The sequence below is a fragment of the Papio anubis genome, chromosome X (genome assembly GCF_008728515.1).
Source record: "Papio anubis isolate 15944 chromosome X, Panubis1.0, whole genome shotgun sequence".
Lineage (NCBI taxonomy): Eukaryota > Metazoa > Chordata > Mammalia > Primates > Cercopithecidae > Papio > Papio anubis.
The window spans coordinates 130,716,762-130,740,783 of record NC_044996.1 but is presented as its reverse complement, the minus strand read 5'-3'; the positions used below and the strand labels follow the sequence as shown (position 1 = coordinate 130,740,783).

General features: G+C 35.0%; 1 protein-coding gene across 3 annotated transcripts in view; it reads right to left on the bottom strand.

Moving 5' to 3' along the window:
• FANCB (FA complementation group B) overlaps positions 1-24,022 on the bottom strand; it is a 30,379-nt gene that overhangs the window by 5,540 nt on the left and 817 nt on the right. For 2 of the 3 annotated variants that reach the window (XM_009197227.4, XM_009197228.4), the window contains exons 2-7: positions 20,263-20,383; positions 15,589-16,609; positions 10,104-10,256; positions 8,690-8,782; positions 3,842-3,970; positions 1,323-1,489 (exon numbers count right to left, since the gene is read on the bottom strand). In XM_009197227.4, the coding sequence (XP_009195491.1) occupies positions 1,323-1,489; positions 3,842-3,970; positions 8,690-8,782; positions 10,104-10,256; positions 15,589-16,539 (1,493 nt within the window). In that variant the 5' untranslated portion in view covers positions 16,540-16,609; positions 20,263-20,383. The remainder of the gene's footprint in view (positions 1-1,322; positions 1,490-3,841; positions 3,971-8,689; positions 8,783-10,103; positions 10,257-15,588; positions 16,610-20,262; positions 20,384-24,022) is intronic. The other variant, XM_009197226.4, reaches the window with a different exon arrangement.

Here is a 24,022-nt window from a genome sequence, read left to right as displayed (position 1 = left end):
CAGCAAACCAAATCTAGTGAAAAACTGTTTATCACAAGAATGCGAGACTTATTTTACAATATAAAATTGATTAATACATTAAAGAGAAGAAAAACCCAGATGATCAACCAGCCCAAAACAGCTTAGAAATTCACTGAAACAAAACAATAAATCCATATCTCAAACCCACGAGATAAGTAGTCTGGCTCCCTTACTATGTTAAGCTGCTCAAATATACTGACATCACCTATTACAAGGCACTATCTGGTTTCTCTCTATTTGTGTATCTGTGGTTCAAATTCAATGTAGTTACTGTAATGCCTGTATTTAGCCTGTTTTGGCTAAAAAGCTATTTGCTAGACTGCAGATATAGATGGTATGCACATTACTTCTCTATCCGTGATTTCAACAGCCCAAAAGAGAATATCATCTGTTATCAGAGGGAGATACTTTGTTATTTAACTAAACTTTTACCTATTCACTTTGGTCAATAGTCTCTAAGTATCCCTAATGCCTCTAAATGTTTTGATTAAAAAGTTCTGTACGCTGTTTGATTATCTCCACCGTGAGACTATAGCGTCTTAATTTCATAAACCTCATCCTCCTCATATTATTAACTCAATGCATTTGTGTAAAAGAGATACTTCTGGAGCTATGCTGGCCAAGAGAGTAGCTATTAGATATATGTGGCTATTAAGCACCAGAAATGTGGCTAGTTGGAATTGTGATAGGTTATACACATAAAATACACACCAACTTTTAAAAACTTTGTATGAAAAAACAGATGCAAAATATCTTATTAACAATTTTTATACTAATTACATGTTAAAATGATAATGTTTTGGATATATCGGGTTAAATAAAACATATCATTAAAATGGCCAGGCATGGTGGCTCATACCTGTAGTCCCAGCGTTTTGGGAGGCCGAGGTGGGTGGGATCACTTGAGTTCAGGAGTTTGAGAGCAACCTGGCCAACATGGTGAAACCCCATCTCTACCAAAAATACAAAAACTAGCCGGGCATGATGGTGCATGCCTGTAATTCCAGCTACTGGGGAGGCTGGGGCATGAGAATTGCTTGATCCCAGCAGGTGGAGGTTGCAGTGAGCCGAGATCATCCCATTGCACTCCATCCTGTGCAACAGAGTGAGACTTTGTCTCAAAAATAATAATAATAATAATAATAATAATAATAATAATAATAATTTCCCCTGCTTCTATTTACATTTTTAAATATGGCCTCTAGAACATTTAAAATTGCACATGTGGCTTACATTAATTTCTATTGGACAGTACTGTTCTGGAGCATCAAGATAGTGTTATCATGTTGGAATTTACTTACAGCTTTAAAGAAGATGTAGTTTTCACTCCAACAACCAAGCTATCATCCATTACACGATACCATATCTTCTCTACTAGCTGTTCTGAATCTTGAAAATTATCTGATAACTTTTCATCTGAGATATGGACGGAATTTTCTTCTTCACCACAAAGAGGAACAAGACATTCCTTATAAAAAAAAAAGTTTAAATAACTAATTATAAAATATGTACCATGTGTAGCAAAACTAAAAAAAAAAAGTTAAGTGTGCTTTTGGCTAAGGCTTATGACCTAAATATTTAAAAACAAATCATAACATATCATATTATAGATTATACACAATTTACTAACATGAAATGTATAAAATATATAAAATTCCCTATCTATTCAGATGAGGTATCCAACAGAGAGTCAAAAGGGAGGTAAACCTGGAGTCCATTTTGGAAAAAAAAAAAAAGTCTGATTATATGTACCCCAGTTATACTGAAAATAATCCACTCTGTATTTTATCAGTGACTTGCACTAAGCCTATAACTGTAAACTTTTGTATGAATAAAACTGATTAAACTATCTTTAGACTACTTAGAGCTTATTGCTAAAATTTTATTCTTAAAAGTCCAAGCCATACTCATTTCCACACACATATGGATATACAACATTAGAAACAGCAGTAATAAGAATAATAGTAATGATAATAATAATATACAACATCTATTGAGTGTTTGCTTTATGCCAGGCACTGTTCCAAATGCCATTTTTGTATCAATTCATTTAACCCACACGATAACCCTAGTACCCTAGGTCTGTGGTATTATCATCTACATTTTACAGATTAGAAAAATGAGGTACAGGGAAGTTATGTAACTTGCCCAGGGTCACACAGCAAGTAGCAGGGCTGGGATCTGAACTTAATCCAACTGGTCCCAGAGCCCATGCTCTTCCTTAACTGTTACCCTATACTGCCTCTCTATGTGGTAATTACTGAAGAAAGATAGGGGCATTCACTCAATAGGAGACAAAATATGTTCCCAGGAATCTGACACTTCTGCCAGTAGTTGTGAGTTCTGAAGCAGGCTATTCATCTGAAACCTGGGGACATTTTTACTACCTGCCAGGTTTGCTTTTAAAACTAACAATGTAAAGGGCCAAAAATGGGGCCTTGCACATAGTGGCTTCAATATATTAATTTCTAAACATTCCTTCCCCTTTCTAAAATTGGCAAAATCATTGAGGTGAGGAAAGGAAATGGTGTAACAGTTTTAACAATGACTTTCATGAGGTTTCCCAGGAAATTAGAACAGTAATATAGCAACACAATGTGTTTTTGTTATGTTTTATTATATTAACAAGATCATATTTTGGACCCAAATCCTTATATGGCTAAGACTGGAATACAAATACAAAGCATAGCCCATGACAAAAATGGTCAATCCAGAAGGAAGTCAGAGCTAGGCACTACAGTGACTTGAGAGAATAAAAAGCAACATTAGTTCAGCTCTTACTGATTTACTTCTAGTGTCGCCATGTGTGTCTTTCTCGGTATGAAATTAATGTGCATAAATATTATTTTTATGAAGTTTCAGCAGTTTTTACTAACTTCCTACATTAATGTACTGACATAAGTTACCACATAAGAGACCTGAGGAAGTTCTTTTTTTTTTCTTTTTTCTTTTTTCTTTTTTTTTTGAGATGGAGTTTTACTCTTGTCACCCAGGCTGGAGTGCAATGGCAGGATCTCAGTTCACTGCAACCTCTGCCTCCCAGGTTCAAGTGATTCTCCTACCTCAGCCTCCCAAGTAGCTGGGATTACAGGCATATGCCACCACACCCAGCTAATTTTTGTATTTTTAGTAGAGACGGGGTCTCACCATGTTGGCCAGAATGGTCTCAATCTCTTGACTTCATGATCCACCCATCTTGGCCTCCCAAAGTGCTGGGATTACAGGCATGAGCCACCACACCCGGCCCTGAGGAGGATCTTATTATAATCAGCCACAAGGAAAAACAGAGTAAAATTATAAAAAGCAGATAGAAGGACTAAAAAACCCATAGCAGTGTAGGAACACTTGCTAGAGGGAAAAATATCCTTAGAAAGAAACAATCCAACAGACTAAAAGAACAATCATTATACTAATAATAAAATTATGTCATCACCAATACAAAGTTAAATAATACTCAGTATATTCTATTTAAGAAGTCAGTAAACACATAATTCACTTATGAGTAATTTCTATCCAAACAATACAAATAAAAAAGTTTAACAGTTAAATCTGTAAACAAAAGGACTTGTTCCCCAAGGTTCCTGATAACTGAAACTTTAATATGCTACAGAATTACATACAAATCGATAAAATATTGGCTCCTTAATCAAATATTTTTCAATGTCATAAAAGTCTACCATTATAACCTCTGCTGCTTTTCTTCTTGATCCACTGAGCAGCATTTTCTAATATATTCTAATATTCCAATTTAAATGACTTTTCAATAGCTCACAGATTTTTAATTCATAAAATGATAAAATGGTCACATGATTACTTTTACCTCCTCTGCACTTGATGTATTATCATCTTTTCCTTGAACCAGGTTTATCAAAGCTTTGTAAGATTTTGAAATAATTTTTTCCTTAAGAAAGAGATGCTGCCGTAATTCCCGAAAAGAAGAAAAACAAATCTATAAAGTAGAAAGAAAAATAGTTGCAAGAAACATGATTTCAAATGAAACCAGACATACCAATAATTCAGGAAGTACTTTCTCCAAATGTGCGTATCAATTCATTTTTCTGCAGAAAATAAAATACTTCTCAGAGCAAAACTGTTTTGTTTATAGATTTTAAGTCTCTAAGTTTAAAAAATGTATCTTCTTTCAAAGGAAAATATAGAAAATAACTGCAACATAGAGTTTATGTATCAAATTGAGAGAGTGGCAATATATTAGCATGTTTCACTAGTGAGTCATTAAGTAACTTCGAATCAATGTGAATAAAAATCAAGGCCTACAAATACACTCACCCCACACAAAATAACTTTTTCTTGTTGAAATAATTTCTGCTTCATAAACAAGGCATCCACATAAGCAAAGACATCATAATGAATAGAAATTATCACTTTTAATCTGATACTGTTCGAAATTTTCTGTTCATGTAACCTTTATAGCAAAATTTTTAAATAAAATTAAAATTGTAATAGCTCCCAAACTATGTTTATTTTTGTGCTAATAAACTCGGTGCTAGAGTCTACTGAAAAATACTGAAAACTACTGAAAAAAATAACAATTTGGCTCTGAACCGCGCATACAGCAATCCATTCCTTTCATGATACCAGATAACTAGATTTCAGCACTAAGGATGAAACATTCACAGAATATATTTTGCTACTGAAAATTTAAAGAGTCATGTTATTGAACTGATAGAAGTTGTTTCATTTCAGGTGGATATCTGAGGCTGTTTAAGTATTCATCTGGCTTTTAATGAAACATCTTTTTCTAAATTTAAACAACAAAATGCATCACTTTTGGGATTCTTTTCTTTTAAATTACATTTCAAGGCAAGTAAATTATTTTTCTTTTAATCAATGAATAGAAATTGGAGAATGAAGACTGAATTATTACTATGTGTCACCTTATTGCGCAAAGTATGTGAAGTGTCTAGCTAATGTTTTAAAACTTCCTATGCTGACCTAGTTCTGTGGGCTGCACATGATTCACACTCCATCACTCAGTAATTTGTGACAGGGAGAGGCAGATGTACCCATCAAAGGTATGTAGCCACAGCTGAGCTACTGGAGGGGTGGGGAGTAGAAGAAAAAACTATGTGGGCAGACTGAAATGCAGCCTCGAAAATTAACAGTGTTCACTCTTCCTTCCTCCTTAACATGGCCCTTACTCCAGGACGATATAGTGATTCAGTAGAGTAGTTAAATAATCTTGGCTGTGAAGTTTTGCTACAAAGCTACAAAAATAAATTAGACACATGGTAAGAAACTTAAACAATGTGAAAAAGTACACCTCACCTTCTCTTCCTAGATGCTCAATTCCATTTGCAAAACCAATAGATTGTGTACCTTCCCAGAACTTTTCCATGTGCATGTTAAGGAATGCTTTTTCCTTTGCACCAACAAAAACCCACCCAAAACCAAATACAAGGAGCATATCGCACTGCATGACACTGAACCTTGCTTTTTTGTTCTTTATTGTGATCTCTATCATACATGCAGAAGAATGCACATTACAAAATAACATTTTACAGACTAATAATGAGGCCGACACCCATGTAATTCCACCCAAATCAAAAAGTAGCAGTCCAGGAGCTGCCCAGGGGCCCTCCACAATCACAGTTGCCCTTTCTCCCCTGGAGTCAATATTACCTTGGCCTTTTAAGATAATTTCCTTACCTGTCTTCAAATTTTACAACCTTTGCATGAATTCTTAAGGAATATTTTAAGTTTTTTGTGTTTTGCTTCTGAACCTTTTATAAATGGAATCGTTCTGCATGTATCAGGCTTTAGAGTTGCCCATGTTGACACTAGTAGCTGTAGTTCATTCCTTCCATTGCTTACAGTATTCCATCATATGACTGCCACAATTTACTTCTCCATTCTCCAGCTGATGGGTATTTGGGTTATGCTCAGTTGTGCAGTGTTACAAACAATGCTGCTATGAACATCTGTGTACATGTGTACAAGATTCTCTAAGGTCCTGGTCTCCCCATCTCCCCTTCCGGTAACTGATTGGAATACAAATTTCAGGGGAGAAAGAACAGTGAAATGGACTCTAGTTCTAACTCTGTAAGTCACTTAACCTTTCCGGCTCTCTATTTGTTACATCATGTGCAAAATGGTGCAAAGGTAGGCTTGCTCATCTCTAAAAGGCCTTCTAGCATTTAGAACTTTATTATCTACATTGAAAGCTACTGTTAACATGTGGATACTTGAAACAAAATGGATATAAGAGATAGTTATCTCTTATCCACCACCTCCATTCCTCCCTTCCTTCCCTTAATGTTGTTTAAAGCCTTTCATACTTTCCTTGTCTCTGTGCTACATTCTGGATAATTTTTCTCATATATTTGGGTTCACTAATTTGCTCTGTATCTCTTTTATCTCTTTAACTGTTAAAGTCATCTATTGAGTTTTTTATTTCAGTGTGTTTTTGCTTGAAATAGATGCTGTTTGGTTATTTTCTGTGAATACTTACTCATGATGCCTTTTTTCTTTATGTGTTTAGTTATTCTGTGGACAGCTCATTTTCTTTGAAAAATTACTTGTGAGATTTATGAGGGCTAGGATGAATGTGTGTTTCCAGAGAGGATTTTCTGTTTGTTTCTGTCAGGTGCCTGGGGCACCACCAATTTAAGTTCAACACACATGCTCCCAGGGCAAAAGTAGCATCAGTGTTCTGCTTATCTCTCTGGGTTCCAGTCTTTAAAGTTTGATTTGATAATTTATTCTTATAGTGTCAGCTTTTTGAAGCTTCTAAGAAGGTTTATAAAGGAGACTTCATCTATCATTTTCAGTTTTAATCAGGAGAGTTGATCCTGCTTCATAAATTAAACCTTTCATAAAGTCATGCTTTCATAAATTAAAGTACTTTGGCATCATTTCTAAATCAGTATAAAAATATGCATTATTCTCTTTGACAGCTACATAGTATTCCATGGTTCAGCACATCACAATTTACTTATTATACGCCTAATGTTGTATGTTTAGATTTCAGCCAACATTGTAGTTTATAAATACTACATAAACATTCTTGTAAAATCATCTCTATCCTTAGAAGAGATTTCTAGAAGTGAAACTGCAAGAGTAAAAAGACATGAGTAATTCATCTTTTAGTAACTACAATAACTTTACCTCTGAGAAGGCTGGGCCACTACACGTTCACAAAAATACGATAGAAGAATGTACATTTATATTAAGAAAATTAATATTTTGTCATTTATTACAATTTCTTTTTTCACAATTTGTCTTATTACTTTTACTTTGTTCAGGGTACAAAAATTTTGAATAGATGAATGTCTTCATTCATGGTTCTATGTCTGTTATGATGTTTTATTAATCTGTTATTCAAATTCATGTCTAATACATGTTCAATAAGCATTTATTAAAGTAAACTCACTCTAATGATGAAATAGTTGCAAAATAATTTTAAAACAACCTGCAAAGTAAAAATATTTGCCACCTGGCCCTTTCCAGAAAAAGTTTTCCAATCCTAGGCAAAGAGGAAAAAGTTCAATAACACAGCAAGAAAAGAGACAAATCCAAAAGAGAGGATACAACTAGCATGGCCTCCTCTTTAGCATAATTTTTAAAAGGGGAAAAGGGGAATTAGTCTAGATAAAAAGACCAATAATAGATATAATCAAATGTGAGTAAAAACTTTGATTGATTGGATCCTGGAAAAAACAGTTATAAAAACATTTTTGTGATAACTAAACATATTTGAATATGGACAAGATAGCAAATAAGATTAATGGATCATTAATAAATTTTCTAACTTTGATAATGGTATTGTAGTTGCATGAGGAGAATATCCTTATTTTTAGGAGATTCCTGCTGAAATACCTATGAGTGAAATATAACATTTGCAACTTTTAAATGGTTCTACAAAAATATATACACACACACACAAACACAAACAAAGGAGGCCAATAAGATTTTTAAAAGTAACAAGAGTTGAATGTATGTGGGGATACAGAGATAATCACTGTATTCTTGGAATGTTTCTGTATATTTAAAAATGCTATAAACAAAAAAGGCAGCTTACAAAACAACATACATCTTATAATCACATTTCTATGTAAATTTGCATAAATTCATTTAAAAATCTGCAAGAATATACATGCCAAAATGTTAAAATTGGTTATTTCAAAGAAGTGGAATCACAGACAATCATTAGCTTTGTTTTGTTTTGTTTTGACATTTATTTGCAAAGCCTCAGTATTTTATAGGGAATGTGCATTACCTTGGTACACTTGGGAAAAATCAAAAACAAAAAACTCTTTTAGGGAGCTTCTTATGGAAAATATGACAGTAAATTGTTCATGTCTGGAATGTATTGTGATTTATCATATTCACTGCTACTCTAAAAAGATACTGTGGTATACTGATCCCGGAAAGAACGTGTTTTCAAAAGTGAGCTGCTTCTATTTTCTCTCATGAGGCTTATTAAATCTTATAGAGTCTTACTACAAAAAAGGTATCATGTTTAGACGATACATTTATAAGTAGTATCATAATAGTTTGTACACAGGTGCCAAAAAGATAAAGATCCTTTGAAATACCATTTTTCCCCAAGCACCAAGTTGCTTATACTTTAAAGACCTTTCTTTCAACGTTCTTTCCTTCATTTAGAATAACACTAATCGAAAAGCAAAAGAAGCAAACAGACACTAACTTTCAGTCCTGTTTCTAGAGGTGGAACCACCAGGTAACGATTCTCTTGTTTGTCTTCAAATAAGTCATCTTCATTGCAATCCGATGGTTCACTCTAAGAAATAAATAAATAAATACACTAAGACTGAAATTTTGAAATAATTGAAAATTCATAAAACTAACAAAACACAATTAAAGTATATCCAGTCAGAACAGTTTCCCGTGCTACACACTATTTTATAAAAGGCAAACTAGGCCAGACGCGGTGGCTCACGCCTGTAATCCCAGAACTTTGGGAGGCCGAGGTGGGCAGATCACCTGAGGTCAGGAGTTCAAGACCAGCCTGACCAACATGGTGAAACCCTGTCTCTACTAAAAATACAAAAAATTAGCCGGGCATAGTGGCGCGCACCTGTAATCCCAGCTACTTGGGAGGCTGAGGCAGGAGAATCATTTGAACCCAGGGGGTGGAGGCTGCAGTGAGCTGACATTGCACCACTACACTCCAGCCTGGGCATGAAAGAGCGAGACTCAGTCGCCCAAAAAAAAAAAAAAACCAAAGGCAAACTGTATGTTTTCCCCATCATCTTCTTATAACTAGAAAAAAATTATTATGGTTCCTACTACTACCACCTAACATTTATATACTGCTTTACAAAGTATCAGCTGGTTAGTTTTCTTTTTAAAGAGCAAACATTTTTCCATTTATTTATTTAAGAGACAGTGTCTTGCTCCGACACCCAGGTTGAAGTGCAACATAATAATCACAGTTCACTGGAGCCTTGAATTCCTGGGCTCTCATTAGCTTTTCAAAAAATCCTAAAATTCCATAACCGGAGAAAAATTAAATGATGCTATTTTTACTAATGAAAAAACTGAGGCTTTGAGAGATTTTTTTATTGATTTGAAACTTCAGGGGCATAATTTCCCTTATGTCCAAGATCTCAAGATATTGTGAGCTGTTACTTCCTTTTTTTTTTTTTTTTTTTAATTTATTTATTATTATTATACTTTAAGTTGTAGGGTACATGTGCATAACATGCTGGTTTGTTACATATGTATACTTGTGCCATGTTAGTCTGCTACTAAAGCAGTTTTGCTTCATTTTATTCCTTATTTAATCCAATATTATATTTATTGGTATAAAATGTGATTTTCAGAAGCAAGAATAAAGTTAATTTATAGTATTGCTATCACTTAAGTGATCACCAGATGTACTATAATTCAAATTTATATCAAAAGCATGGTCAATTTGTATAACATTTGTTGAAAGGAGATTCAGTGTATATATTTAAAAGATTCAATCTATATATTTTTAAAGTTCAAAATTTTAAGTATAAAACCACAAATATTTAAATGATAGGTCAAAGCTTTTGGGCACTTAAGTTTTCTGAAATGGTTCTTAAAATACCATATGATAAGTAAATAGAACTTACTGAATAGTTTATTTTTCCAAGGTCCGTTATTTTAAATGAAGCCAGGCAATCTGAGTTCAAGGAGTCCTTAAAAAGTAGGAGTACTTGTTCAGTTCCACTTCCAATAAAGTCATCTATCAGTACTAAGCTAAGTTTTTCCCACTTCGCAGCAACCTAAAAGAAAGGGAGCATTATAGGAGGAATAGACAAGAAAAAAATCAAATGTGAAAGTAACAAATTAAGTCCTTTTGTTTCATGTAGTTGTAATTTGTAAAATTCAATCTTATAAATGAGTAATGAAAATAGCAAAAACTAAAAATAAAGATATTAGGGGATGAGAAAATATAAGAGTTATAACAACTTCATAAAGAGCAAGGTACTTAGATTTAATATTTTATTCAGGTTTGTCCAGGGACCGTCACGTTCTTGATTTCTATATTAAAATTTTATTGTAATCTATAAGTTCTAACACTTTTCATGACTAAACCTTTGGAAATTCTAACATTTATCATGAGTCAAACTCTAGTGAAGATTCTTTCTCTCACACAGCTAATTTAAGGAAGACCCTCATTCCCATAACTCTTAGTGGATATACATTTATGATCAGACAAATTACCCAAGGAATTCAGTTGCGTTAGGTAACCAGACAGTACTAGTAGACACCTTAAGAGCTCTTAATACAAACTCACCTATAGTAGAATCAAGATGAGCTTAAAACCTTAAACCCTGATGTGGGTATGGAGGGGAATACAGCTAGTATCAGGTACACAGGTGAGGGGTCCTAAGAGTGGAACAGCCAGAACCATCCTAGCCTCATGGAATGATTTGGTCAGTTTATATCAGAACCTGAGACCTCACATTTAAAATAGAGGACAACTTCTTAAAGGTACATATAGCTGAAAGCCTCAAGATTGGTCCCAGGGAAAACTAACACCATGAGGATCAAATCCCCCTTCTCCCTGAGACAAAAAAGCTAAAACCCCTTCTCAGAATTCCAGGAGCACAGATACATCATCTAGATGATACAGGAGGGTAGCTCTCATTACAGCAAGAATGAAAGTAAGGCTCTTCAACCCACATACCCAAATATCAATCTTCCCCTACAAGGCTAATTTCCAAAGTTGATTCTTCACTTGTGCAGAGAGACAGCTTATCTATAAACCCATATCCTCCCTTTCTCCCACCAGTATCATGGAGTATAATGGACTATGGGAAGAGACATTAGTAATAAGAATGTGCTTGGCAAGAAAACAGCACAGAACTATGTATGCATGCATGTATGCACACACATATTTGCAATCTATAGCTCTAGAATAGTGCCATCCAATAGAAAGGTAAGTGAGCCCCAAATACAAGGCATACAATTTTAAATTTTCTGGTAGCAGTAAAAAAAATGAAATTTTAATGTATCTAACACAATATATCTAAAATATTGTCATTTCAATTCAATGTAATCATTAAAAAATTGAGAGATGTGGCCGGGCGCGGTGGCTCAAGCCTGTAATCCCAGCACTTTGGGAGGCCGAGATGGGCGGATCACGAGGTCAGGAGATCGAGACCATCCTGGCTAACACGGTGAAACCCCGTCTCTACTAAAAAAAAAAAAAAAAAAAAAAATTGAGAGATGTTACCATTTCTATTCTATTCATCTTTGAAATTTGATGGTTGACATTTATAACCTGTTTTAATTCAGACTAGCCACATTTCAAATGTTGAATAACTACATCTGGATAGTGGCTACCATATTAGCACAGCACCAGAACACATTAACCTCTATCGACAACACACCAATAGCTATGCTTCCGGTATACTTGACAATGACCTCAATTTTATTGACAGATGGATTTTTTTTTGAGACAGGGTCCCATTCTGTTGCCCTGGCTGGAGTGCAGTGGCACAATTATAGCTCACTACAGCCTTGAACTCCTGGGCTCTAACAATCCTCCCACCTCGGCCTCCCAAGTAGCTGGGACTGCAGGCATATGCCACCACACCCAGCTAATTTTTTAATTTTTTGTACAGATGGGAGTCTCACTATGTTGCCCAGGCTGGTCTCAAACTCCAGGCCTCAAGCAATTCTCCTACCTTGGCCTTCTAAAGCACTGGGATTACAAACATGGGCCACCACACCCGGCCTATGATCTCCATTTTGAAATGCCTGCCACATAGTTTCTTGTCAAAACTTGCAGAGACAATTTCTACTCAAGAGAGAAAGCCGAAGAAGAAAAAAGCTAATCATGTATTACTTTAGATTCACCTCTGTTTCAGGTCCTATTACCACATTAAACATCATACCTCGGGCTTTTATGAAGTGTTGATCTGGGAAAACACTAACCTTGATTTTCATTATTTACTCTAATTTATGCTTGTTTGTATTTTACCTCTCTTTGTAAGCTGGCTTAATTCCTTCTTGGAATGAGGTAATAAAAGGATAGATGGATGGATGGATCCATAGCCATCCCAAAGGAAGATGGCGTCTATCGCTTTCTATTTTGGGGGAAAACTGCTATCAAAGACCCACCTTAGTATTTAATAAGGTATTCATCTTATTACTCAAAACCTTTTACAAAATACCACACACAGTAAATTCTTCTCAGAACCTAATGTCAGAAAAAATATTTTACCTTGTAGTATGTTCCTTTCAGTTGTAAAATCCACCATATTTATTTTTTTGTCTTAACTGTTAAAACTAAATGTAATTGTTCAAATGTAATTACTTGTCTTAATCTGGGTTTTTGGCATAATTATTTCTACTCCCACTTTATTTCTAGATTCTTAGGTCTTATTTCTGGTTTTTTTTTTTTTTTTTTTTTTTTTTGGAGACAGATCTTGCTCTGTCAACCAGGCTGGAGTGCAGCAGGGCGATCTCAGCTCACTGCAACCTCCACCTCCCAGGTTCAAGCAATTCTCATGCCTCAGCCTCCTGAGTAGCTGGGACTACAGGCATGCACCATGTTGGCCAAGCTGCTCTTGAACTCCTGGCCTCAAGTGATCTGCCTGCCTCGGCAGCCTGAAAAGCTGGGATTACAGGCGTGAGCCATTGTTCCCAGCCTTATTTCTGTTTTTAAAGTAACTGAATATTTTACCCTAAACTAATATTTCCCTTTTTTTTTTAAGCAGTTGAGTATAAATGTAATACCAAGATAGAAGCAGGACCTGAATATGCCCAAAGTGGCAGGGTTAGAGGCAACTTTGAAGCACTAACTTGTAGATATCAGGGTGAATTCCAGAGCTTTTAAAACAAGGCATTTGAGAGCAAGTTAGAAGTACAGAATTCCTGAAGAAGCAACTTAGGGGGTAAGTCAGTAGGGACTTAGGGAAGCAATGTGTGGAAAAGATAGTGGTCCATTGTAGAGAGAGTGCCCTAGAACACAACTTCGGGTCAGGGAAGCAGCAGTTACAGGTCTACCTACAGGGAATGATGCAGTCTCCTGCCTTGGGTAACATGTTAGTGGCAAAGCTTTACAGGGTCCAAGGAGGAAACCCACTTCAAGAGAGTGAGTACTACAATTAATGACATATAAAGGAATTGTTTTTTCCTTATCTAGGTGAATAGGGGATCTTGAGTAGGTGCAAATAACTGAGGACAGCCCTGACTTTTGTCTAACAGTAACATAACAGAGTAATACCTGCTACTTACTAAGTTCCTCCTGTGTGCCAAGCTCTGTGCAAGACACTTTACAATGTCATTTGACTTAATTCTCCCCTCTCAGTCAGGATGATCCCAAATTTCATAAAGGAGGAAAATGAGTTCACAAGAATTACATTCCTTAAGGTAACACCAGTAAGTGGCTCAGTTGGGATTCAAACCCCGGTTAAGTGTGTTCTTTCTATTGTATTACCTTGACCACAGTAAAAGACTATAGGGTATACCAGATGTTTTCCCCCTACCATTTCTTTAAAGGAAAAGAAAATAGAAAAAGACAATTCCAAATAACTTTCAAATAAATGTATAATGTGCTTTTAAAAGATTGCTTTCAAAATAAAATAGGATAGCTTTCAAATTATTTTCCTTTTGCATTCTCTACGTATTAGAGAGGATACATATGTATTACACAGATTCAAAATAATCCCTATTAATATAAAAGTACTTGGTAGGGCAAAGCCTGAATCACAATTCCAACTTGACATTCCTCCCCCCACACAAACAATAATGATTCACATTTAAAAATGAATTTCAAACTTTCTAAAACATTTAACAGTATTCCATATAGAGGTGACAATATGATAAAAATTTTCCTTGAGCTTCTAATTAAATGGACAGGGCACACAAAATAAGGTAATATCTGCTTTTTTCTCCTAAGTAGCACAAAAACTAAAAATTGTATAGTGTACTACTTTTGGAAGAGGCATTTCTAACTAGTAATGATTTGTCTTAATTCGTAAACACTTCAAATCACATAACTGAATACATTTTAAGCCAGAAGGATGCGACATTACCCAAAAAAACAGTCAGAGAAATATTATTGGTGGAGACACTCAGTTACAAAACTCTAATTTCCTATTGGTTTTCTGTGCCTTTTTACCTGTTATTTAACACTCAATACCAATAAATATTTTAGAGCAATTTCCAAACTTACTTTAAAAGAGCATACTTGCTCAAAGGTCCGTTCTGCATTTCAAAATATAACATAATAAAATCTCTGAGCAAGTTTTTAGAAAAAGTAATGCTTACCACTTATCTCCGGAGAACAATTATTTGTCTCTCCAGATTTCTAGGAATTTCTCTATTTCACTTTCAGAAATGAATCAGAGACAAGTAAATTTAAACAGATAAGTATCAATGTTTAATAAGTTGGCCTGGCATGGTGGCTCATGCCTGTAATCCCAGCACTTTGGGAGGCCGAGACGGGCGGATCACTTGAAGCCAGGAGTTTGAAACCAGCCTGGCCAACATGGTGAAACCCCATCTCTACTAAAAATATAAAAATTAGCCGGGCGTGGTAGCACATGCCTGTAATCCCAGCTACTAGGGAGGCTGAGGCAGGAGAACCACTTGAATCTGGGAGGCGGAGGCTGCAGTGAGCCGAGATCACGCCACTGTACTCTAGCCTGGGTGACAAAGCGAGACCCTGTCTCAAAAAAATACATAAAAAATAAAAAATAAAAACATGAAAAACTGATTCAAATTTTCCAGGAAGGCTTATCTATCTAGTCAAATCACTAATAATCTTATTGTAAGTGAAAATGCACATCTACTATATTAATAAAAATTAGAAAGTTATACTAACAGGAAAGTAAATACATAATTATAGTTACATACGTATTTACACATTTCCAAACAACTCAAAGGCTTTATGACTCAAAATGGCAAGACAAAAAAAAACACCATCAGGTTGTATTCAGGTAACTTTAAGAAAAAAGAACAATGTAATATACATTACTTCAAGTACAGAACTGAAAATTGACTTAAATAATAAGACTCCAGAATGAACTCTATGAAGTACAGACATGTTTAAAAGGTCTGAGACCACCAACTGAATTATTGTCACAGTAAGTGTAGTACCTGAAAGTTCTCTTTCCATACAGCACAAGCATTATTGGACATAAAGGATACAACGAAAAAGAGGTTTCCTCCACCTGAATCCATAAGTTGAACTGCACAAGGATCTCCAAACGGAAGCTGGCACACACTTTTAGGAGTTCCATTCTGAAATGAAATCAGCTGATTCCTTCGAGTAAGGGCAATGAGAGATATTCTTAACTGATGGTTGATGATCTCAGTTGCACAAATATGTACACAAGTCACCACACTGCTATAAGCAGGAGGAATAATGTATGTATCACTTAATACTTCTTGACTTTCAAGAGAATATACACAAAATTTGGTATTCCAAACTGCATAATCTGATTTTGAAGGCTCTTGAGTACATTCTTCCTCAGATAAACAACATTCCTTTAGTCCCAATAAAACCATACCTAAATTTTCAATCTCCCCTGCCCACTGAATAGAGGAAAAGTTACCTGACACACTAGCAACTTTGCCAGTTTGAGAAGAGATAAAGAAGAATGTTTTGACATGCTTCCATAAAATTAAAGGGCCATTAAGGACCCTTAGGCCATCCTTCATCTCATAGCCTAGTTTAAAACTCAAACGCATTTCAAATTTATTGGTACTGTGAAGGATCAGTAAAAAATATTCAAAAACATTATTCTTTTTATTGTTTTGTATCACAATGTAAGGGAGGTTAATTCCAGTTCTGAAATCTGACACACAGTTGCAACACATGATTTTTAAATGAGAGTTTTCTTCCTTTATGGTAAAAAATCCAGTGGACTTCTGAACAAATACTTTTGTTCCTCTGTCAAATATCATTCTTCTGACATGTAATATGGGTGTTTTTGTAGGCTCTTTATCTGCAAAATTTCCTTTAGACAACTGGAAAACAAGGACTTGCCCATTATAACACAAGAGCCTTTCTTGTTTGTTAGATGACATTGCTTGTTTGCTAGTCATTCCACAATATCAAGTCTTTGTGCTGATCTAATTTTCAAATGCAAATTGATTCCAGTTGATGTTTCCAAACCTAAAAAAGAAATGAGGAAAAACTGCCATGAAGTAGGAAGAGTTGAAAAGAAAACACATTTCTGTTAGACAACTACAACATAGGTAACTGTACATTTTATTAAGTAAACATTTTAAGCTTTTTATACTATTTTGACAATATCATACTTATCAAAAAAATCCTAAATACTATTTCTCTAGACCCTTTAAAAAAGTTTGCTAAGAATACAAATAACCATATCAAAAAAGATAACTGAAAGTGTTAACAGCATATATTTAAAGCTTTAGATGCTCTATTAAAAGTGACTTCAGATATTTGTTCTGGCTCAGAAAATTGCTTAAGGGTTATACTTCTCTGTTTCAAACCTAACAACTCTAATGTGGTTTCCCACTCTCTGCCTTAGCCCCTTTAGAATGACAATTCAATTAGTGGTTTACTTGTCTTGCAACTCACTCTCCCCAAATACGGGTGATTTTCAATTATACTTCTCCCACAGCCCAGGCAATTGGACTTCTGCTTTCTAGAGACAGGAGCCTATACATGCTCTAAGACAAAGAAGAAACCCCAGGAATAAAATTAGGAGATGCTGTAACAAGGCTTTAAAAAATCTCCATAGGATTAATACAAATAAATCTTAGTTTACAAAGGCAATGCATTTGTATGCATTTGTATGACCCAACGAAGTCACTACTCTTATTCAAATTAGGAAAAAAATAGAGGATTAACACAATTTATTATAATGAACACAAGAATTAAACAATAGTTATCAATCATTCAAGCTTATTATATGGCAGGTACAATACATGCATTATTTAATTCTAATAACTATTCTCTTAAAATAAGTACTCTTATTATTCCACCTTTTAAGCAAGAAAGTCTTATTTTAAAGAAGATAAGAAAATTTTCCAAGGTTACAACACTAATCCACAGTTAATAGTAATCAGCAATGGTGCTAGTTTGGAAAAGGGGCCTTCTGACTCCGGAGTCTACACTTTTTAACTACCACTCTGCCCTGGCATGCATTCCCTTATTCCGAACAAACTCATTATAAGAAAGGCAACTTGAAATAATCAGTAAAATAAAAGACAAAAGAATATCCTCAATATTGAACACACGTATAAAAAAAAGTTGTTGATCTCTTTATTCAGTCTTCTACATACTGCATACAAGAAATCCTAGCCAAAACAATTAGGCAAGAGAAAGAAATAAAAGACATCCAAATCCGAAAGGAGAATGAAAAACTGTCCTTGTTTGCAGATGCCATAATCTTATACAGAGAAAACCCTAAAGACTCCACCAAAAAACTGTTAGAACTAATAAATTCAGTAAAGTCACAGGATACAAAAATCAGCAGCATTTCTATATGTTAATAAGCGAACTATCTGAAAAAGAAATCAAGAAAACAATTCCATTTACAAAAGCTACAAAAAAAAAAAAAAGATAACTAGAAATGAAGTTAACCAAAAATGTCAAAACGATATCTACAATGAAAACTATAACATACTGATAAAAAAATTAAGATGACACAAACTAATGGAAAGATCCCATGCTCATGGATTGGTAGAATTAATACTGTTACAATGGCCATACTACCCAAAGCAATCTATAGACTTAGTGCAATGTCTAGCAAAATATCAATGACATTCTTCACAGAAATAGAAAAAACAAGCCTGAAATTCATATGGGACCACAAAAGACCCCTAACAGCCAAAGCAATACTGAGCAAAACGAACGAACCTAAAAGCATCATACTATCTGACTTCACAATATACTACAAAGCTACATTAACTGAAACATCGTGGTACTGACATAAAAACAGACACATGGACCAATGGAACACAATGGAGAGGCCATAAATAAATTCATGTACCTACAACCAACTAATTTTTGACAAAGGTGCCAAGAACCACACATTGGGGAAAGGACAGTCTGTTCAATAAATGGTGGTGCTGGAAAACTGGATATCCACATGCAGAGACCAGACTCCTATCTCTCACCATATAAAAAATCAACTCAAAATAGATTAAAGACTTACATGTAAACCTGAAATTATTACACTACCAGAACAAAACACAGGGGAAACACTTTATGACATTGGGCTAGGCAAGGATTTTTTAAATAAGATCTCAAAAGCACAGTCAACAAAAGCAAAAAGAGACAAATGAGATTACATCAAACTGAAAAGCTTTTGCACAGCCAAAAAAGAAAAGTAAAGAGACGACCCACAAAATGTAAGAAAACATTTGCAAACTATACATCTGACAGGGGATTTATATCAGAATATATAAAGAACAGGAATATCCCAATTTTTTAAATGGACAAAATAACTTAATAGACATATCTCAAAAGAAGACACACAAATGGTCAAAAGGTATACAAAAAAAAAAAAATCCTCAATATCACTAATCATGAGGGAGACACAAATAAAAACCACAATGAGATACTATCTAATTCCAGTTAGAATGGCTATTACTAAAAAGACAAAGGATAACAAAGGTTGGCAAGCACGTGGAGAAAAAGGAACACTTACACACTGCTGATAGGAATGTAAATTAGTATAGCCACTATGGAAGACAGTATGAAAGTTCCTCAGAAAACTAAAAATAGAACTACCCTATGATCCAGAATCCCACTACTGGGTCTATATCCAAAGGAATGAAATCAATGTCAAAGAGATGTCTGCACACCCATGTTTATTCAGCACTATTTACAACAGCCAAAATATGGAATCTACCCACGTGTCCAACAACGAATCAATGGATTAAAAAACTTGGTGTATATACCAATTTTTGGTGCATAGTATGGAATACTATTAATACAGCCACAAAATTAAATGAAATCCTGTCATGTGTAACAATATGTATGGACTTGGAAGACATCATGTTAAGTGAAATAAGCCAGTCACAAAAAGACAAATACCGCATGATCTCACTAATATCTGGAATCTAAAATTTTTTTAAAAAGAGTTGCTATCAGCCAGGCGCGGTGGCTCAAGCCTGTAATCCCAGCACTTTGGGAGGCTGAGACGGGCGGATCACAAGGTCAGGAGATCGAGACCATCCTGGCTAACACGGTGAAACCCCGTCTCTACTAAAAAATACAAAAAACTAGCCGGGCGAGGTGGCGGGCGCCTGTGGTCCCAGCTACTCCGGAGGCTGAGGCAGGAGAATGGCGTAAACCCGGGAGGCGGAGCTTGCAGTGAGCCGAGATCCGGCCACTGCACTCCAGCCTGGGCGACAGAGCCAGACTCAGTCTCAAAAAAAAAAAAAAAAAAAAAAAGAGTTGCTATCATAGAGGCAGAGAGTAGAATACCGGTTATCAGAGACTGGGGAAAGGAGAGAGGATGGGAGGATGGGGAGGGGTTGCTCAAAGGGTAGAAAGTTACAATTAGATAGGAGGAATATGTTCTAGTGTCCCATTGCACAGTAGGGTAAAAACAGTTAACAGTAAGGTGTAATTTATTACTTATTACAAAATAACTAGAGGTTTTTGAATGTTCTTACCAGGAAGAAAGGATACATTCATGAGGGAAGGATACACTAAATACCCTGACTTGACCATTATACAATATATGTATGTATCAAAACATCAAACTGTACTCTCTAGATATACACAATTACAATGTGTCAATAACAACATGTAAATAAAGAAGAAAAAAGAAGTCATTGGCTTACTGGTTTGTTGTTAGGCAATTAACAGAAAGATCTAGGACAACAGCCATCACAAAGGAGTTTCAGCTTCATCAGTAAAGAAGATAGGGTAGGTAAATCAAAGGTGTGGCTTTTACTTATGACACTATAGTTTAGAGAAAATAAATGTATTAGTTATATTCCATCAAAATATATGAATAATAATGTATTTACCAAACGTCCCATGTCAGGTTTCCTAGATTTCTAGAAAGGACAAGCATGAAAATTACACATTCTGAGGTAAAGCTCTAAGAGTTCATCATCTTTTACTACCTAGTCAAAGTTTTTCAGATTTCTTAATATCAAAAGCAAACAAAAATCACCTCTGTGTGAATTTTATTATTTTAATGTTAAATATCACAACTAATGTTTAATCAGTACAATGCTCTGGTTCACTTACCAGTAACTTAAGTGTGATAGGAGTAAGGAAAATCTGATTATAAAATGGTCAGAATTTAGGAAAGTTAGGCCCCTTACATTTTGTTCTTTAAATGTCATCATCAAGTTCCCTAAGTTAGAAACATCTAACTTCCAACTCTCTGTTCCAGTTGCCACTACTATAGTTCAGGCTGTGATCTCTCAGGTTGAGGTAAAAGCTTCTTAGTCTTCCTTAATCTAATCTCTCTTCCCTCCAAAACATCAACTCATTTATGCTATTTAATACATCAGTTAATTGTTCTAAAACATACACTTGATCCTGTCACTGTCCACCCCCTAATCCAAAAGCTTGCATGTCCCTTGCCTTTCTCAATAGACCTGTGATTCTTGAATTACTACCTGGAAAAATAGATGCTAAACACTGTGTATAGAACATATGAATGGTGTAACGAAAAAAAGCTTGCGAACCATTGCTATGAAGCTTAGCATGGCATTCCAAACTCTGTTGTATAATCCTAATTCAACCTGCTTTCAATATGATCTCCAGGCAAAAAGCAAACTTATTCTCATGAACTTAAACTGATCTAAAAACATAAATGACTATTGAGTGAAAAGTTTTTGCAAGACTTATTGAATTTACATATATGTGCATACCCACTATATTTTATACTAATGCAACATGTTTCCAATCTCGTTTGTTTTTAATGTTTGCTGTTTATCATATCTAATTAATACTCAATCATTAAAATTTAATTCATTGCTAAAATGAATTTTAACTTTTTTCCCAGCTTTATTGAGGTGTAACTGCTAAGAGAGTAGATATGAAGTATTGCTGCTGCAATGTCTATTTTTAAAGTTTTTGGCATATGTTCATAAAACCTGCAGGCCATGAAATAACTGGCATTTTTAAAAAAATAGAAACATATCTGGAAACAAATGAAACTAATGTTCAGTTTAGAGGTTCTTAGTCCAATTATAAGCAACCCCTCACTATTTTAAACCCTGATTATCAGGGTGCCAGGTTTACTATTCTAGCCTATGGGTTATTTGACTTTTTACTTATTAACATTGTAACAGTGGTTGCAGAAGATACAGAAGAAGTAACTAGGGATGGCGGTGCAGGGCAGGGTGGCAGGGCAGGGCGTGGAGACCAGAAAGCAGATTATTTATAAAATACTACATAATTAATTTGAGCTTTTCCTGTTCTATATTACCATACATCAAAGTTGACTGTATCTATTTTATATATAAAATTAAAACAGATGTGTGTGTATACTAGAAAAATGATAATATATACAAGCATATGCTAACACAACAATAGTAGGCTGGCAATAAAATTATCATCCTCATCTATTCTTTACTGTCCCCCGCCCCCACTTAATAAACATGTTGTTCATTCTCTTTAAATGCTCATAAATCATTTTGGCCCTATAAATGTGATAATTCTTCAAATAAACTATCAGTGTGGTTCCAGATTATCCTAGAAGAGCAGATGAGATCCAAAAAGTCTAAGAAACCATATCAATTGTGACCAAGCGAAAGTATCCTTGGGAAAAAAGTAGAATTAAGACACCCAACTAAAATGGCACCTAAAAATACTGAACATAATTTTATGAAGATAATAATGATAGATGTTGTTTTTCCAAGACATATGACATTGTTAACCAAAGTAAATTAACATTCCTACAAAATAGGGCCACTATTAAAAGTTTTTTTCTCCCTACGTAAGTTATTTATTGGGCCCTACACAGAATTGATCTCACCTTTTTCAACATTATCTAATATACCTGAAATGTGAGTAAATGTGGGAGAATGGCGATCAACTAGAGAATTTGGGAAGATTACATTAAAGAAGATTTTTATGTCATATTAAGGACTTCTAAATTTCTCATATAAGTAATGATAAACCACTGAAAGACTTCAAAAACAGAAATCACAGGACTGTACTTTTGAGTTATAAAGATCCTGGTGACAGTGTTAAAAATGTGAGTGAGATCAGACTGGAAAAAGGGCTAACAATTAGAAGAAAATCATGAGTACTTAAATAAAAGGGAGAGATGACCCTGAAGGTAATTTGGCAGTCAACTGAAATGCATATATCCAGTAGTTTCATTTGTAGATAAAAACCCAGAGACATAATCCCACATATGAATGAATACATTGCTCTAGAATGCTCATTGTGCTGATATTTGCAATATAAAAAAAGTACAAACCTCAATGAACACCAATAGGGGAATGAGTATAGATGGACTATCATACGAGAGTTAAAAGGAACGAATTCGATCTATCTATCTATATGTATATGTATATGCATATATATATATAAAATCATGGTTAGATTTCAAAAATAAAATGAATTAAAAATTAAGTTGCAGACAAATGTACATTGCAGTATATTTATGTAAATTAAAACAAATAAAACAGCATTATATATGTTCTATTTACCTACAATGGCTACATTCCCTGAGTGCTTTCTCAAGAAATAGTGCCATGTACTATTTTTTTTTTTCCTGAAGAAACAGTGCCAGGTACTGTTCTAAGCACTTTGGATTAACTCGTTTCTTCCTCACAACATCCTTATGACACAGGCACTGCTACTATCCCATTTTATAGATGGAGAAACTGAGGCATGGAGTTTCAGGATCTTCTCCAAGGCTTGCAGATAAGAAGTGACAGAGCCAGGATTCAAACCCAGGCAGTATGATCCAAAATAGAAAACGTAAAACTGTAAACATTTCATGCCAAATTCTGAATGACTGTTGATTCTGAACAAGTAAGCGTCCAGGATAGGTGAGTAGAGGTAGAAGAAGACTTTAGTTATATCTGAAATATCTTTTAAGGATGTAGTCAAACAACGTTTAGATAATGTGTTCATTTTTTCCCAAAAAGTGTAAATATATTTAAAAGTCTAGGACAAAAGATGCTAACATGCCATTCTGTCATGGATGACTACGGTTGATGGAAATATGGGGGACTATTCTTTCAACTTGTTTGTAGTTTTCAGTATCTTTCAACTTTACAAAAGGCAATATTGTATGCGCAACTATTTTCTTTCAATCGTTTTTAACTGACGAACAAAATTTGTTCCAGTCCCTTTAATTCGAAATCTTTCTCAACCTTGACACTATTGACATTTTGCCCTGGATAACTGTTGTGAATTTTCATGTACACCGCAGGATGTTTGGCAGCGTCCCTGGTCTCTATCCACTAGAAGCCAGTAAGCATCTCTTTGGCCCCCGGCCCACAGCAGTGGAGACTAAAAATGCCTCCAGACGTTGCCAAAGGTCCCCTGGGTGGTAAAACCGCCCCCCACATCCCCCCGCCCCCGGGCTGAGAACAACTACCTTAATTAATAAGCCGAAAGACG